The sequence below is a fragment of the Spermophilus citellus genome (genome assembly GCF_964194105.1).
Source record: "Spermophilus citellus genome assembly, chromosome: 7".
Classification (NCBI taxonomy): domain Eukaryota; kingdom Metazoa; phylum Chordata; class Mammalia; order Rodentia; family Sciuridae; genus Spermophilus; species Spermophilus citellus.
The window spans coordinates 118,543,032-118,562,118 of NC_138188.1; the positions used below are offsets into that span (position 1 = coordinate 118,543,032).

At 38.8% G+C, this 19,087-nt stretch overlaps 1 protein-coding gene across 9 annotated transcripts in view; it reads right to left on the reverse strand.

Annotated features, from left to right (window-relative positions):
• LPP (LIM domain containing preferred translocation partner in lipoma) overlaps positions 1-19,087 on the reverse strand; it is a 654,410-nt gene that overhangs the window by 3,129 nt on the left and 632,194 nt on the right. For all 9 annotated transcript variants that reach the window (XM_081302853.1, XM_081302852.1, XM_081302849.1 and 6 more), the window contains 2 exons: positions 7,758-7,936; positions 1,910-2,030 (listed from right to left, as the gene is read on the reverse strand). In XM_081302853.1, the coding sequence (XP_081158979.1) occupies positions 1,910-2,030; positions 7,758-7,936 (300 nt within the window). The remainder of the gene's footprint in view (positions 1-1,909; positions 2,031-7,757; positions 7,937-19,087) is intronic.

Below are 19,087 nucleotides of genomic sequence, written 5' to 3' on the forward strand. Positions count from 1 at the left end.
CATTCTACAGGCTTTTAGGAAACTGGGTAAAGGAAATAGAGCTTCTTTATCACAGTAAAAAGAAGAAGGATTTTTCATGGATGGCATGGTTTGAAGCCTTTAATGAGCTATGGTCTATAATCATCGGGATATCTTAAAGCACCCAGAGTCAACCACAGCATCGGAACCATCAATGCCTGGAATCTTAAAGCCAATGGAGACTGGCAGAGCTGCACTTTGCACATGGGAAATGGGAGGAGCAGAGGGAAGTGGTCTGTCCAGTGTGACACAGAGTTCCTGGCAGGACTAGGACAATGGCTGGCTGTCTTCTAATTCAGAGTTCTTTCTGTTTTATGGTTTTGTTTCTAAAAATTTCTCAGCATTTTAAAGCAAACCTAATTTGTACAGCTGCCATTTATTCTGAAGAGGAAGGTACATTTGATGCAACTCTTTGTGCAAAAGCCAAGAACATCTAAAAGGCAAAGCCTACTGGTGTGTACATCAAGAATGTGAGGAAGGGCTGGGGACGTGGCTCAAGCGGTGGCATGCTCGCCTGGCATGCGTGCAGCCTGGGTTCGATCCTCAGCACCACATACAAACAAAGATGTTGTGTCTGCCGAAAACTAAAAAAATAAATAAATATTAAAATTCTCTCTCTCTCTCCCTCTTTTAAAAAAAAAGAATGTGAGGAATGTCGGGAAGCTCTTCTCTGAGCCTCAGTTTCTCCTCTGTAAAGTGATTCTAAGGTATCAGTGTTTAGCAGTCATAATTCAGGCCATGTTAAAGATAATGGATGGCTGTTGTTGTTCTCTTTACTTCCCCAGTCATAAAACCTTGTTTGAAAGCTGTTAGCTTTTTATTATCTCTTCTCATGTTAAGGATGGAGAGAGGCATGAAACTTGGGCTTTAGGGCAAAACAAAGCACACTGCATAAAACAGATGGTCAGTTTCTGCCAGGGCAGTGAGTGGAATGCATGCAGTCCCCGAGAGCCAGGGTGGTCCTCAGAGCCCTGCCAGCTGGTGTCCTGGGGAGATCTCGTAGCCAGACTAGACAACCAATCTCATGTGGATGAGGGAATAAGGAAGCCCATTATTATCTATCCCAGATAGAAGAAGGGACTAAGTGCCAAGCTCTGCAGAGCTACTAGTAAATTAAAAAAAAAAAAATGGTGGCAAAGAAGTGGATCCAGGTAGAACTGAGATAAGAAACTGTTTTAAAATTGCTATCTGAATGTGGTAGCCTTTCAATATTCAAATTATAGGACTTGCTGCATTTTGCTGTATTAATAGCTACCTGACCCTTAGGCCTCAACCTACTTCCTCTGAGAAGATTCTCTTGTTACTTCAGCCTGGATTGCAGGTTAGCTTTATGTATAACCACACTACCTGTCATCTTTAGCAGTTGTCTGACCTCTTGTTTTTAAGTGCCTAGTCAATGCTTGCTGATAAATAAATGAATCTCCATGACCTCGAACAAGAAGCTCCAACCCTTCTGAAATAAATGACTTCTTATCCTTTTCAATGGGTAACAATGGCATCTCTACCCTATAGAAGTAGTTAACCAAAGCCATCAGAGTCAATGTTGAACAGTCATATAATAACAATGACTCCATTTCTCACTAATTAAATAATTAACAATTTACAATGTCCTTTAATATACAGTTTTGTATTTCAGTCTCAGAGTCATATCTGGGGTAGTTATGAATTTGAGCCCTTGGACAAGTGGAAAAATTGGGACTGAAAGTGGTAAGGTGACTTAGCCAATGTCATTTGTATTATATGCCAGTATCAGATCTAAAACCCAAGTCTGATAATACAGGCATCAAAGTATTTCCAGATTTAATAATTGCTACATTTATGAACACTCAGCTCTGATAGGCCTTTTAAAGCCTGTCACACCACTGCAGGGTGTGCGGCGCCCACCACAGACCTCACAGCGGTAGCAGTGCACGTGGAAGTCACGATCCAGAGCCACAATACGGACGGTCTCCTCCTGGCCAGGGGCTGGCATGATAGGCTCCTTGCACACGGAACATCGAGGGGCAAACTTCCTGAAATGGAGAGATCATTCTGATTAGATACTAAGCATAGATCCTGATCAAAAGTGAGACACAGAAGGAAAAAGAAATGATGAAAGTCTGGATTTGGGATGCCTGCTCTGCATTTCCTGTGTGACCACAGCGAGTCACTCTACTTCTCTGGGTCTGCTTTCTCCACTGTAAAATGAGAAAGTTAGACTGTTGAGGTCCCACTGGAGGGTACATACTGTGATATTTGATGAGGTAGAAGAGTGAGTGTGGGATTACTTTGCAAGAAGGGCATCACTTTTCCACAAAGCATGTGGCATGTAATACAACTGCATGCAGACTCCTGACATAAGCCCTAGGCTAAACAGAGAGAAACAGGTCCCAACAGGCCCAATCTTGGCTTTGACTTTAGCTTCTAGATATTTTTTAATGTATTCGTCAAGCCCTGGACAAATATTCTAAAGTTGGTATCTTTGCCTCCTTTCCAATCATTAGAACCTCTTTCTTGGAAAGGAGTCTTAAATTCCAAGAACCAAGACAAGAAACCTTATAGATAGCCCTTCAAAATAGCAGAGGCTAGTGAATTGAAATACACATTGCATCAAACATAAAATGGCCAAATCTGTATTCTCTACATTCTGGTTTTGTGAAAATTTTGTTTGAAAAGTTGAAGAGCTGTCAAGTTCATTGCACTTAAAAGGATTTTAGCATAATTAAAGGCTATGCATATATAAACACACACACACACACACACACACACACACATATATATATATATATACACATATATATTTAATAAACATATACATACATGTACATTTGCATATATTTTTGAGACTTTTGGTGAAATAATTTCAATATTTCTTAATTTCTTAATATGACCTATTGTCCCTAACACTTTTTCCCCCTCATAACAGATTATAGGCTGCAAATATAGGTCACTCACCCATCTGTATTTCTGGAAATTTGGGGTGGCATTTATAAGGTGTGAAATGAGATATTATTTGAAATGGACCTGTATAAGAACTTAAGAGATTTTTTAAAAAGAAAAAGAAACTGGGCAACTCAATTTTTTCATGGTAATCGTTTCAAGATTAATGATGTTAAAATTTATCTATTTGTAATGAGACTTAAAAGGAAATAATGATAGTAATCTAATACTTTGCAGAGCACTTTATGGTTGTCAAGGCATTTTTACATACATTATACTCTATATGTACATATTAATTTTCTGCAATCTAAATAAATATGAATTAAGCAGGAGATCAATTGATTGCTATGAAAGAAAAATTAAAAGGATCATGGTAGAACTGCAGTAGTAATCAGAGTTATTATAATTGGTATTTTATGTAAGAAGCTTATACCGTGGCAAAAAATTGCTTTGGACTACCTGATTATTTTTGAATCTGGGTCATCAGTAGTGAAAAAAGCAGACTTCTGATATCCACTGCAGAATTTCTTTTCCCCAAGCCCATTGGGACTATAAACCCTGTAAGCGCAGAAATGTTTTTTGCTTATTATTTTATCTATTAGCGCCCCCCAACTTCATAAGCAGAATTACTTACTCTTCCAGGATACATTTTTTAAATCCAATTTATCTTATTTTTGTAGTAATTATGTACACCTCTTTGGGGGTCATCACTAATCTGTGAGTTCCAAAGGATGTGACTTTGCTCTGTCTCTGACTACCAAGACTGGTCCAGAAAGATGAAATCTGAACACTATTTAATGAAGTATTGGCCATATTTCTCTATAAGAAAGATGTTGTTTTGGCTTCTATGTTCAATCTTCTTTGAAAAGACATAAACTGTACTCTTTGTTGTGCTCAGTAATGATTCTTTTCTACCATTTGGCCTCATTTCCATGATGGGCAATAACAAAGTGAAGAGAGAGGAGATACTCCACAAAGTTCCTGGGCTGGCAATTTTAGAAGAGCTCAAAATTCCTGGTGGTGTCTCTCAAGGCTAAGTTCACTGAGTGAACAATAACCATAATGATAAAAATAAACTTGATGAGAACCCTTTTGATGATTGTAGCTGCCATTCATCGAGTGCTCATCACATGCCACATTCTGTTACGTACTTCATCTACTTAATATTACTTTCTATTGACAGTAACATTATGAGATAGTCCTTTTATCATTTCTACTCTACAGTCAAGACAGCAATGATCATTTCTCATATTCAACATATTTCTGGCTATCAACAAGTGGATGCTGATTAAACAAGCAAATGGGTCAGTGTGATATCCCTACTAAGAGAGCAAACAGAGTGGAACAAAGCCTCAATGCACTTGAGTCTGTTTTCTGGGTTTCCTCACTGCACTGATGCTGGAAATATAGGGAAAAAAAGGAGGGAGGATCCTAGCACCCTGAGAGGGAGTCCTATATATTCCTATATTTGTTCTATTAATATGGGTGTATGTGTATGTATATGTATGTGTGTGTGTCTTAGTTTTTTTGCTGCTGTGCCTAAAAGGATCTGTCCAGAACGACAGTGGCAGAGGAAGAGTTTATTTGAGAGCTTATGGTTCAGAGGTCTTAGTCCACAGAAGGCTGGCTCCATTCCTCAGGGCTCAAGGTGAGGCTGAACATCATGGTGGAGTTTGTGGCAGACGGAAGCAGCTCACATCATGGTGATCAATAAGCAGAGAGACAAAGTTCACTCTCCAGATACAAATATATACCCAAAGCCATGCCCCAATTCCCACCTCTTCCAGCCACACTCTACCAATTCAGGGATATAACCCAATCATTTCTTCTTCAAACTTTCTTGCATTGTCTCACATGTGAATTTCTGGGGGATACCTCACATCCAAACCCCATAACTGTGTGTGTGTGTGTGTGTGTGTGTGTGTGTGTGTATAATCTAACTCATTTCAAAAATAAGGTGGGTGCTGTAAAACTTATATATATATATATATATATATATATATATATATATATATATATATTTATTTATATATGTTTCATTACAAATCAGGCAGTGGTAGGTACTATCTAGCTCAGACTTCGGAAACTTGTCCAATACAGAGAGGAAGGTATGAATTCCAACGTGGGGATAGGAGGGGTGAGATCAGAGAACTCTTCTTAGAATTAATGGTAATTGGATTTGGGCTGTAAGGATGGCCATGTAGGTGAAATGGGAAAGTGTGTGTGTGTGTGTGTGTGTGTGTGTGTGTGTGTGTGTGTTGGTGTGAGTTAAGTTGGTCTGCCAGGGAACTGAGTTCACAGTTGTATCTGAATTGACACCTGTGAAAGAGTTCATGCCCAAAGGGATGGGGACATAAGCTAACTTTGACCAGAGATGGTTATATATAGAGTGCCCATTAGCAAGGCCTCAAGATTCTGCACTTTGAATGACAAGCTTCTGAGATATCGCTTTTGAGGCCTTGCCAGTAGACATCCCCTGCATTCCCTGTCAGGAATTTCCTTGCTTCCTGCTGAATTCACTCTTCAAATTCTGCTTCCCTGAAGCCTGCTGGTCCCAGAGCCACTCCCTGTCTTCTGTCTCCCTGTGTCTGTCTCATGGCGCTGCCTTTCTGCCCTGCAGTACTGTTATGTCTGCACACTCTGCCCTCCTCTTGGCAAGCTCCTGGCCCACAGGGACTTCTCTCTGTGTATGTCTGTGCAATTTCTCCCTCGTAACTCTTTCCTTCAGCACTTAGCACAGTACTTGGCACATAGAGGGTTCTCTGCAAGTACAAGTTGAACTGAATTGAAATGTTTTCTAAAAATTCACAAAGGGAGATCCATTAGAAGGATAAAAAATACTCCCCCTCCCCCGGCCCAAATCTCTCTGAAGGAAGCAACTATGTCCCTGGTCCACCTCTCCTTGGCCTCGCAGTGCCAACCTGGTGCTGGAGACTTCTAGCTGCTTTATGCTCTAGTATTTTCAAGGCTCAGAAGAAAGTGTTTTGGAAAATGTTCTCTAGTTTTTCCTCTTGTAAATGGGGAAAATATCAAAAAGACTCCACTCCCCCCATACAAACCTGCAATTATTCAGACAATATTATATAAAGAAAGAATTTATATTTTAATATACTGAACTTGTGCGGAGGGGGGATAGCTGGGGTTTCAGTTTTTCTTTAGCTGATCAAGTCTGCTTTTCTGAAGCTTTCAGACCCACCCACTTACGCCACCAGTCGCAAGTCTCTAATTATGCTCCCCACCACTGGAAATGAAAGATAAATGGCATAGATATAAACTTACATTTGTCAGAATTGATTTCCTGTTTTAATTGAGGGGTGTAATACATCAGTCTTTTCCAGCAACAGAAACATGTGTGCTCTGATTATATCTATCAGTCTTTCTTGGATTAGGGTAAGTCTAAGAAAGGAATGAAACAGTGACAGAAATACACTCCCCATTGGTATCTTTTCACTTCCCTTAAATAGATGCAGGTTTTTTTTTCCATGTGTAATTACGAGCTAAAAATATCAATAACGTGAAGTACAATTTATGCTGTGACTGCCCTTTAAAAGCAAGCCCTTCCTTGTCTAATTCAGGTTGAGAATTTCTGCCTCTGGGTTCTTCTTCTTCTTCTTCTTTTTTTAATTCATTCAGCCTTATATCTTTTCGTGAGGTTTTCACTTTCTCTGCTACTTGGAAAGTAGTCAGGAAACTCATTTTTAAAATATGAGGCAAAGGTCCCCAAACTGCTTGTGGAAAGTACCTCCTGGCTGTTGACAATCAACAGTGGTGAAAATGAACCCACAAGACTGAATATTTGAAGTCCATAAGACAGACACCCAGTGGTGAGTAGTGCGAGCCTGTCTCTCGGACAGCCTCACCAGTCCTCCGCAATGCCATGCCCAGATCTTCAGAGCCAAGTATGAAAAAAGTCCATATCTTCCATCAGCATGAGGCAGCAATAGCTTTCATAAGGACCTCAAAGACATGGAACGCATGTGAACAGTCAATTAACCCCCTAACAAACTAGCCAAATAAATGTCAGTAAAATACAAAATGGTATGATTTTCTCAGAAACCCCAGCTATCGTAGAGGAAAGAGCGACCTATAAATGAGACAAACGAGGAAGGGGGACTTATTTTTCCAGGCCCATAACTTAGCGGCTGTGATCTTGAGGTTCCACTTTCTAACCCTCCTCAAAAGGCCACACAAGATTGCACTGATCAATTTCATCATGAAAACATCCTAGGAAGAGAAGATCTTGGTTGGGGAAGAGGTTAGGAAAAGCCACCAACATGCTGGCAGTGGCATGAAGTTGCCTCTGGGTATCATATGTGAGAGGCTTGCATTAGTGAGGGGGATGCCTGTCCTCTGTGTCTGGCCACAATAACCTCCCATCTGTACAGTGGTCAGGGTATAGATGCTCTCACAGTTGAGAGGCTTTTCTAAGGTTTCATCTACAGACCAAATTGAAGATCTCAAAGAAGTAATTTGCCCAACGTCACACCACTTGTTCTTGTTTAGGCCAGGATCTTGCCTCTTTCTAATATGTATACTTTGTGGTAGAGTCTACGTTTTCCACAACTAGAGCCACATAAAGACACCATGGACAGGCCCCAGAGAAGCCTTGAAACAGAGGCCTGAATGGCTGGCCACACAGATTACCTGATATTCATTCTTTCATTAGATGAGGGGGTGAGGAAATATGCTCCTTACAGGTCTCACTAAATCCTGAGAGTCTACAGCTCTGAGAGAGAAGAATGTGCAGCCCAGATGGCGGGAAGTAGGAACAGAGGACTGGCAGATTCTGGGGGTGGGGGTGGGGAGAGTGGAGTGCCTACTTGTGGAAGTCCTCAATGCAGTGAATGAGTCCGCCAGCATCCACGGTGAATGGGATGCCATCCAAGCTGCGGTGGCACATCACACAGGTGAAGCAGTGAGGATGATAGGCCTTCCCGGTGGCACGGAGAATCCTCTCCATGATGGGCTTGGAACACACGTTGCACTGCTCCAGAGTATTCTGAGGAGGCAAAGATACTGATGTTAGGGTGGGGCTGAGAGAGCTCTATATGAGTGTTTTAAAAAACATACTGGCTCACTTGCTTATCATTATATTTGGAGAAAGGCAGAGTGCATCTTTATTACAGAGAGAAGAAAACACAATCAGATGGATCAGTGACTTTTTTAAGGTCATCCAGGTAGTGGGCAGCAGATCCACATTTAGACCACAGGCTTTCTGCATCTTACCTTATTCCACTACAGCAAGGGGGATAGCAAACTTTTTTGTGAACTAAATATTTCTGGTTTTGTCATAACAACAGAATTTTGTAGTTCAAAAGCAACTAGAGACAGCACCTAAACAAGTGAACATGGTTATGTTCCAGTAAAAATTTATTTACAAAAATAGGTGATGGGCTAGAGGTGGCCCATGGTTGTAGCTAGATCATGGAACCATAATACACAGGCACTCCACCTGCAAAATGCTTTACTGTTACTTCTAAAATGTGGTTCATTATCAAAGACTTGCAAGGGGTATATCAAGGCTCCTTACTTTTTAGAGAGTGGTCTGTCTGATGAATGAGACAGTCACACTGGCTACAAAACCCAAATCAGAGCAATGAGGCTTCCAGTCACTTAAGACTTTAATTCAAACACCATCTCCAAGTTTAAGGTTCATGTTTAAGGTTCATGAACTCAAGATAGAAATGTTGAAAGTAGTGGGTGGGAATTAACAAATTCAATTAATCCGGCTTTAAAAATATGCTGAGGTTTAAAAATACACACCACCTTTAAAACATCCCATTTAGTGAGTCAGCACTCAGAAGATCAACTGTTAACTTTCCATCTTCCCCCAGAATCCTGGGCTTTCACCAAATAGTCGTTTCACGTGTAATATTTTTTATTCCAATGGAACTATCTGGACTGAATCAATGGAATCTGGAATACACATAGGGTGTGGATACCATTAGAAACATGCAGAACCGGATGGGATGTGGAAATTGAGGAACTGCCCTCTTACCATAAGAATCTTTAAATGACTGTGAGGCAAGACATGACTGTATGAAGGTCATTAGTGTCCTGATACCTACAGGTCAAAGGGCTTCCTCGAAGGCCCTACTTGGAATGAACTGATTCTTTCTCTTCCTTTCCTAAATACTTTATCCATTTTGCTTCCATACTTACTGTGTGAACTTTTAAAACACATTTGTGCACATGTCTACATCTTCTACTAGACTGCAATTTCATGAAAGGAAAGGGACTATGTCTTAAAAATATTTATCTGTCCCATATTGCACACAGAGTATCACTGCCTGGAATTAAGATAAGTCAGGATGAACATGTGCAGAAAGAATGAATGGAGGAATATTGTTTCACTCCACCCTGGCAGCACAGTGCTGCCCCCACTCTCCCAGCTCTGGGATCTATCCCAAGATGAATTGGTAAATCCATCATCATCCTCCCGTCAAAGCTGCGGTTGCCCGAGCTTCTGAAATTGCTTGGTACGCCTCTGGCCACAGTCTAAACTCATGGAAACTATTAACCTATTTTTTTCCCCATTTTGAAGTGGTGAAATTAAAATAGCAGAAGGGCATAGGATGAGAGTCTGGAGCTGATGATGGTCTGGAGAAGGAGGGTTCTGTTTCTTTTCTGTACTGGAGATCTGAGCTAATGTGGCTAGAAATTGTCTTTCCAGGGCTTGTGTTTGTTTTGCTTCTCTGTGGTTTTTTTTTTTTTTTTTTTTTAAATCTAGCTCTATAATGGAGTTGAACAAACCAGAAAATGCTTGATCAGAATATGTTTTTGTTTACATTGAGGCTTGGCTGCAAGATTCAGCTCATTTACCCCAAACCAGTGGCAATATATAAGGCTTAATGGTTTCTAAGTAAAAACTTTATGGCCTATAGAAGCTCTGCTCAAAGCACAGGTAATCTGAACATTTATGCTACATAGGAAAATAAGTGCAAAATATGCCTAAAATCTGCCTATCACAAAAGTTCCCCCATATCAGAAAATGAAAGTTCTAGGAAAACAGTAATCACACAGATTGGGCTAGTAAATGATCATACACTAACCTTCATTAGCCACCTTCCTCTACTCTGTTTCTCTTTTTCAGTCTCTAGCTACCCATTAGTAAGTACCCTTAGGCAACTTTTCTGAGAGAAAAGGTAGAATCTCTCATGGTGTCAGGAAGGGAAGCACAAGAGTTCCTACAGTCCATGCTGCCATCTCATAGGTGAGCAAACACGCCTGGAGAACCGATCAGCTGGATCTGAGTCATGGAGCTCATGAGCTGTAGGGGGGAGTGGTATCCTAGTGTCCAATAATTCCAATATGTCAGTGGTACCTTGACTTCCAATAATTCAGAGAGGGGTCTGACAAATTCATGAGGTTCCCACACAAAGGAAGAGAGCTGGTAGATGAAAAACATGAATTGTCCTGACTTTGTCCACATACATTGGTATGATCTCTTGGGTATAAAATTCTTTTCTCTAGAGCTTAGTTTTCTCAATGGTAAAATGATGATCAATTCCAACTCTACAATTTTATTGCTGTTATTTGTTAGTATTAACAACATAGGAAAACAGTAAACGTTTCCATTATCAGAGATGTACTAGAAACAACTACATAATTCCTTAACAGAGGTTGGGGGATGGGGGTTATCTGTCAGAAACCTGGGCTATGTTACCTTGACAATGTGTTTCCACTAATAATTTCAGAAATTGCTAATGATAGAATTTCTAGCACCACAAAGAACACCTTCTTATACATGGTTGTTTTCTAGACAAAAAGTTACACTCTTTATATATTTACTTTTCTAAGTTGGAATGGTTAATAAAAACAGCTTTGAAGAAAATGGAAAAACTTTAATAGAATAATTAGAAAGGAGATATCTCTTACATATGTCTATTCAAATCAATCTTGTATGTGGAACAGGGTGCCATGTTTGATAGATGGGAAGTTGAGATGAAACTGCACACACTCGAGCTTAAGGACCTTCAAAATCAGCAGAGGGCTTTGTGACCTTCATTGAGCCCTTCCCTTATGGACTCCACTTTCCAGCTGCCACACTGAGCTGTTTGGCACATTTTTAATAAACAAAATTCTTCTATAAGCTAAGACTAGCTCATTTCCTTTGCCTAGAGAATGTCTTCTCATTCCTCAAACATGAAGCTCAAATGTCATCTCTTCTTAAAAAAAAAAAAAAAAGAAAAGAAAAACCAAAACCAAAAACAAAACTTTCCTATTTCTCCTTCTGTTATATTACAAATAAAACAAGTCACTTTCTCCTCTGATTTTATGGTGCTTCTCCTATGGCACCTCTAGGTTCCCTTCCCCATGAAACCACATTCTGAAGTTGTGTAGATTCTGAAACAGAGATTTCTGTACAGAAGTTATTGAGGAGTGTCCTTGTAATCACTATCTGTGGGAAAGTACAGAAGAACCTGGGTGGAGAGGGAAGAACTTGACAGCTGGGATTGCCAGGAAGAAATGTCATTTAATGGAGCTAGAGGGTAGGGCCTTTATATCCCTGCATCTACCAATCAGAACATACAGGTTATTTCCAATAAGGAAGTGTGATGTTGGGTGATGTGGTTCCCTTCAATTGGGGATAATTCTCATGGAGGGACCCAGCTATGAATGAAACCTGTCAATGCTGCCAGCAGCTGGGAGAATGACAGTCTCATAAAGAAGCATCTGGAGCTGGGTGTAGTGGCACATTCTTGTAATCCAGCAGCTCAAGGGGCTGAGTCAGGAGGATTGCAAGTTCAAAGCCAGCCTCAGCAAAAGCAAGGTACTAAGCAACTCAGTGAGACCCTGTCTCTAAATAAAATATAAAAAAGGGCTGGGGATGTTGCTCAGTGGTTGAGTGCCCTGAGTTCAAAATCTGGTAACCCCCCTAAAAAAAAAATAGTAGTATCTGGGCAGCATACTATGTCATCACGTCATCCACAACAGTAACCATCCTTACCCAGAGCCTACATAGTAAGGAATTGGTAATCAGCTGTGTGAGGTCCTATTGCCTAAGCTAAATAAAGAATCTAGATTTCATTCTTTTTGTAACAGGCAGTGTTTGAATTTTTTTTTTTTTTTTTTTTTTTTTTACAGAAAATGTTTTAGGCAGTTATTCCAGTGAAGGTATGGTTAAAGTGAAATGATTTAAGAGTAGCAGAGAAGAAGCAAGAAATTAGTCGTTAAAAGGCACAACTTTTCTGAAATGATGGCGATGCATCTGCGAGAAAAAAAAACACAAAAATTTAAGGAAAAAATAAAAAGAAGATCACAAACAAACCTTGAACACAAAACTCGCAAATGCAACTGTTTTTAAATTAGAGATACAATCTGGTTGTAGCTTTTCTATCCTTGGATGTTGTATAAATAACTTTCCTAATTCACAGGCAGAAGAACTGGAAGAATCATATGAATATAAATGAAGCATATAGGCAACATAAACATAAACTACTAGTGAGATGATAAAGAAGATAGGACTATTACTATAATTAATATATTACAGAAGTATATATGTGACCAATGTTGAGTATTTTCAATGAGGAAACATAGTATCTGAAATTCAGAAGACTCTAAAGTAATTGTTGTCATTTAGATATGCTAAATTCTTATTTCATAAAACTAAAAGGTGATCCTATATTCAGGGTTTTTTTTTTTTCTTTTTAAGGTAAAAAAGTAGTATTGTGAAATAGTATCTTGGAATAACAAGGGGTAACATCTCATGTTTTAGATATAGTTTTGGTCTTTGGATAAAAAGAAACAGAGTAAAAGAGGGAGAGTTAGAAAATATTAGATCTTAAAAAGTGTTCTTTAAGATTGATGTAGTCCAGGAGTTTATAACTCTCCTCATGACTCCCTCTGAAGCTTTTGCTTAAAGAAACAGTTTGTCAAGGAAGTGCATCTAAAGGAGGTCAAACTCATTTTGGGCTGGAGAGTGTGAAAGGGTGCAGCCTGGAGGATTTGCATTACATAGTTTGAAAACCAGGAGTTTTAATTCCAGACTCAAGAAAATGAGACAAAGATAGCTAATACAACTGGTGTAGATTGAGGGTTAGAATACATGCCTCCTAATTCCCTGTCCAGTAGAGAACACTTCTGTCAGATCACACTATATCTGTTCTATATTTCAGTAGACATAACTCCACATTGCAAATAGAAGGCACTCTGGCTTACCACTTGCGAGTTACATACAAAGTAAAGACAGAAGGCATGTCAAGATCTTGAGTTTGTCTCCCAGATGCCTATAGTATAAGATATAAAACTCATTATGGGATCCCCAGCATCTACAACAGTGTGCTTGCATAAAACTGATGCCCCCTACATTTTGGTTAAATGATAAAGTAATAAATTCTGGATGAGTACTTTACATACAATATAATTATTCTGAGTAACCATAAAAAACAATTCTCCAGTTCAAAGATTCTCACCTTGCAAGCTAAGACACAGTATGCTTCAAGTGAGTTCCAGGGGTACCATATCTGGAAGGGTTAGGAGGGGCCAGAGGTTTCCAGAACCCCTGTGTGGTCACCTTTGATCAGGAGAAGCTTCATTCATTTACTGCTGTGTGCTGAATGAATACCATCATTTTCCACAGGAACCATGATATGAAAAAACCTGGGAGGTGCAGATCGAGTGCTGGTATTCCCCTCAGAATGGCAATGGGGTTTTGTAAAGAAAGAATAGAACTATGACTCAGCAAATTTCTCTTGAAATGCCACGGTAATTACTTAAATTCAGATAATTATATTACCTAACTTCATTATGTAATATAAACTGATTCTATATTTTGATTCTAAAAATCAAAAAGACCTCTCGAATGATGGCAGTAATTTTGAGTTTCCATTGCAGATGAAGACATCATTTTATCTTGGTGGTTCTCCCAGTGAGCCTGGAGTACAACACCCTCCACACCTCTGCCTCCCTGTGAAGCATGCATTTCTTGAAACAAGTTTTTCTGCTCTTTGGAAATGCCCTCCACCTATATCTACATCTTAATCAAAATCTATATTGGTATGGTATCTGTGTCTAATAGTGTTTCAAAATAGACTGAAAAAAATAGTAGCAAATTTAATGTTTTCCTATCTCTATGACTGTAATTTTCTAATAAGAATCAAAATTCCTCATTTACAGATGAAAATTCTAATCTTACTAGATAGGAAAATTGTAAAAAAAAAAAAAAAAGACAAAAAATCATCTGTTAGATAGCATCAAGTACTTAAAATTTATGTTCTTTTGGCATTATGATTCCCCTTCCTCACAAAAATGACAGCTATGAAACACCTGAAAAATTATACTCTGCATCCATAATAAGAATTGTAATGCATTTTGCTGTCATTTTTTTAAAAAATAAAATCAATTAAAAAATAAATTTAAAAAAAGAATTTCAACTTGTACTTTTCTTTCCAAGCATAACTTCTTGTATCCAATGCCTAAATTCTTTTTCAACAAACTTTTCATAAGCTTCTCTGAGAGCAGATCTGACTCCCCATTTATTCTAACATTGCAGAAAACCTGGAGAGTTCAGCAAAGTGTTGAAGATCCTGGTAGGTTTGGAGGAAGAGAAGACAACCCACCATTCCCGACCTTAGAGGTTGCCAATGTAATGGGAGAGGTAAACACATATATGAAGAACTGATTCCAGGCAAAGGACATAAGAAATGGCTATTAGAGAGGGATGAGTTACATGTGATGGTAACCCAGAGAAGAGAGTAATTACTTATGAATGGTGAGACAGTGGGCAGTGTGGTAGTGGTTTATGACTCTAGGAATCTTTCTAGGTGGGATTTGAGTTGGCGCTTGAAACAAACTTATTTTAACATTCTTTGGAATTAATGTGGCTATCACAAGACCTTTATTATCTAAACTTCTTTCAGCAAAGTCACAGATAGTCCTGGACTGAAACTAAATTCCTTTCTCAGGTAGGATATTGTAAGAAATCTGTGTTAGGGCAGCATCAGTGAAGGGGAACTCAACATTGAGCATTCGAGTGTCAACTAACACAGACAAGATGAAAGTAAAAATATTAACATAGAGTTTAGAAAAAAAATTTACATGATTAAATGAATACATAAACTAGCTTCAAAAATAAGACATATATCCTAAAATCATAAGGGGTGGGGGACAAAGGAAAGGACAAAAAGATTAGAACCATTAGGCCATTTTATTTAATTTTGCCAAAAACCACAAATCACATTCTTCACAAAGTAAATTTTGTCCCATTGTTTTCTTAAACCCTAGGGTTGGAATTGCAATCTGAGCTTCAGAAATTCAGAAAAAAAAGTCTCAAATGAAGGACATTCAGTTTATCTATTCTTAAGGTTTGAAGAGGTGACATTTTAACTTAAAAACATGTAAGCCAGGTGGCATGCTAGGTCTTCCAAAGCACTTTTTTTTTTGAATGTCTCATAATCCTTGAGAAATAAAGGGAGGTGAGACTTGATGATTATGTACCAAACCTTCATGCCAGGGGCAAATTAAAAGATCACAGAATTCCATTGAGACTATTGTGAGAGGAGCAGAAAAAAAAAATAGAATTCCTTTCCTTCCAAGCCAAGTCAAGTCAGAGAAATGCCTTTACAACATCTTCCAAGTATAGTCTTGTTAGGACTTATTCACTTGAGACTAGAGCAGAAGATCTGTCATAAACAATAAGTGACTTAGTGATGAATTCAGGAGATCTGGGTTTGAAAGTCTTGACTTTCTGGCCTTTGGTTTTCTCATCTCCTGACCAAGATGGGAAACATCTACATTGCAGTGTTGTAAGAATTAAATGAGATTCACATATATTGAAGCGAGTTCCCAGTGCTTGGCTATATAATGTTATTTTTTCTGTAATGTCTTACGAATTCTAAGGTCTAGGAAATATATTTAATTAACTGGAATTTTTTTTTGTCATTTAGTGGAATGACCTAATCACATCTAAGCATATTCTTCCACTTTCTCCTTTACAATTAATTCTCTTTTGTTTTATATCTCTCTCTTCTTAAAAAAAAATAGATTATCTAAGGAATTTTGTATGGGATGCTCTGGGATAACTAGGCAATGTAGCAGGAAATGGGCTGCTTCTTTCTGAAGACACTTTCTCCTTGGTTCCTTAAGAGTTTTGTGGAAAGGCTGTTCCATGTAAATATTATTATGCCCGGAAATCATATATTTCTTTGGAAAAGTAATTTGTAATCCTTTATATGCCCAAAACAAAAACTGATACCTTGACTGGATAGAGTCAAAGTTCACCAAGTATACTCAAACAGGACCTGAATCTCCACATCCATCTGGTGTATGTGTAGAATGGCAGAATTTTTACCTTGGTATATGCCACATATCTATAATCATGGTCAGGATTTGAGCCTATATTCTCTAAGTCTAAAAACAGTGTGTGTGTGTGTTTTAATTTTTTGCTTCACACTGTCTTTTCAATTAATAAGTTTTCCCCCATCTTTGTATCTAGGTGCATATAATGGCGATAACACTGAATACAGTTATTAATCTTTAGTATGCTGCTGATCTATAGCTTTTCATAATACATAGTTGATTTGGCTTGAAAATTTTGCTTCAATCATCTTTTATAGACTTCAACCTTCTATACTAGGACACTGACTTCAGGGAAGTGGATTTGCCCAATGCCTCCAATTTGGTAAAAATTTGAGCCCAGGACTGGGAAGTCACAGTTTATTCAGTAGTCTTTTCCCAACCTCCTGACTGCATTCTTCTTGTAGTACCAAAGCTTCTCTTTGATATCTGGCCTTTGTTAACAACAAGAATATGACAAAATTAACATAATTATTTATATCACTAATCAAAAATCATAAAGCATGAGTGAGTATACTGCATCACGTGGACTTTGCTATCATCGAAATAAGACTCTTGCACACTGAAAATATGCAGGCCCTCCGGAGATAATCCACAGAGGAGATAATCCTACCCTCAAGCTGCATAGGATGATGCTTGGGTCTAGGTCTCTTAATTCTTTCTATTGGCAACCTGTAAATAGAAGTTATCAATAGGCATTCAGACCAGTTCCACTGAGGCAGTCACTTTCCAGAGAAGCTGAAAAAAACACATTAACTACTTGAGTACCTATGTTCTCATCTATAGAATGGGATACTAGGCATTCTTCCTTATCTACCTCCCAGACTGTGGGAATTACATAAGATAAGGAATATAAGAAGCACTCTTTAAGAAGGCAAAGAGACATAAACATTGTTATAAAGCTTCTTTCTCTGGGAAGAATTTGCTGTTGGAAATGAGGACTGCTTGAATCACAAGCCTTGTGAATAATCAACTGAACCTACTTTCTAATACTTTCAGTCCTGAAAAGAAGCAATCATCAGATACACATGTAGGTACACATAATCCTTCTCCTATTGAGTTTGGGAAAAGATAGATTTTTAAATTTTAATTTTGTCATTTTGTTTTCAACAGATTTTTTTTCTTGTTATATTATTCTTGGTTGATGTACCTGCATCACCTAATAAGTGGTAGACAATTACATATTATCCATTTAGAGTGCATACAGGGAGTCACAGAATGTGTAGTTTGTGGCATTTTGTGGCAGATGCACTTGGCAGGTCCCCCCTCGCTTTTTTTTTTTTTAAAAAAACTGTGATCCTTCCTATGCCTATGAAACATCATCCTGACAGCCCTCAGTCAGGTCATCTTAAGTGTAGAGTGGACGGGAGGCCTTGATAGGAGAAAGACCTCTCTTTGGATCACAGTGCTACCCAAAACTATTTGAAACTAACATTGCTGAAATAGATGTTTATGGAGACCCTGCCTGGTTCAGTGACAAAGAGAGAGGAACCAGACGCCAAAGTCTCTACTCTGGTCTTGCCAAGGCTAGCCACCAGCTGTGAGGCCATGCACAGTGCACCCCTCTGGGCCTATGTTTTTTGCCTTTAAAAGAAGGAACTTAAGTTCATAGATCTCTTGACACAGATTGAAGTCTGAACAAAAGCCTCAATGGCACAACATTTCTTGTCTCATTCACAACTTCATCCCCAGTTTGCAGAACAATGCCTGCCACATAGAAGAATCTCTATTAAGTCAATGAATGGATGATCATTTGGGAATCCTCCAGAGATTCATCTGACCTGTAGGACTTATTCCTGTAGATAAACCCCATATTTCATCACCATCTTCAGCCTTCTATCACTGCCCTATTTAAGACTCTCATCTTTTGAGCCAGACTCTACCCAGTCTGTTGCTCAGAGTCCTTAACACTACATATTATCATTTCACAGCACTTAGCTGCTGCCTTGATTCTGTTTCTCTCTCACGAGTCTGTTCAATACACCACCCCATTCCCTGCCTTTGAAATAGTACTCAGACAGAATATATACTCAATAAGTGTCTGTTGCAGGAAAACAAAACAAAACAAATCAAGTGGCATTAAATAAACTAACACAATAGGTGTCTTCCAATTCTAGGGTTCTTTGACTTCATATCAGCATTAGTACATTTTTCAAAAAAATTAGTGCTACAGATTTTCTTAAAGAGTATGTGATCTGAGATCTCACACCACACAGCAGGAAGGACAATGCTCCTTTTACTTATAGCATTTGTCTACCCCATGTGCCAGACCTATCCAGGAGAAAATTGAAAAGCTGAGCTTAAGTGATGGTGCTTTCAGCTCTGTGTATACATAGTAATGACTGCCTGCCTGCACATTTCAGATCAGAATTAAACCACTATGAATCATCCATTAGATTCAAGATCTGCAAGCAGAGACTAGAAATGTTCCAATACCATTCTGCTCACAAGTCAGTTTGCTTCAGAGTTGTCTGAAACTCAGCCCTGCCAAGATGTTTATTTTCTACCTGGTTTATGAATTGCAATTACTTCCTAAATTATAGCAAGCCACAAGTGGTCTGAGCCAAACAACGAGGGTCACAGAAGGTTTCTCCTTGTACTCCTGGGCATGACAGAAAAGCTCTTTGAATCAAACTTGATCTTCTTTCAAAAGAAAAGGAAAACTTGAAGCCTGTAACTCCTGGGAGTGGCAAAGAGAACAGCCAGAGGGCCATGAGCTAACTTCAATTCTCTAGAGATCAGTTGAACAGATTTGGCAATCATTTGGCTTCTGTTGAAAACAAGGCCTTCTAATTATACCTCTGCCAATAAAGACAAAAGACAGCACGGCTCAGAAAGGTCATGATGACACGCT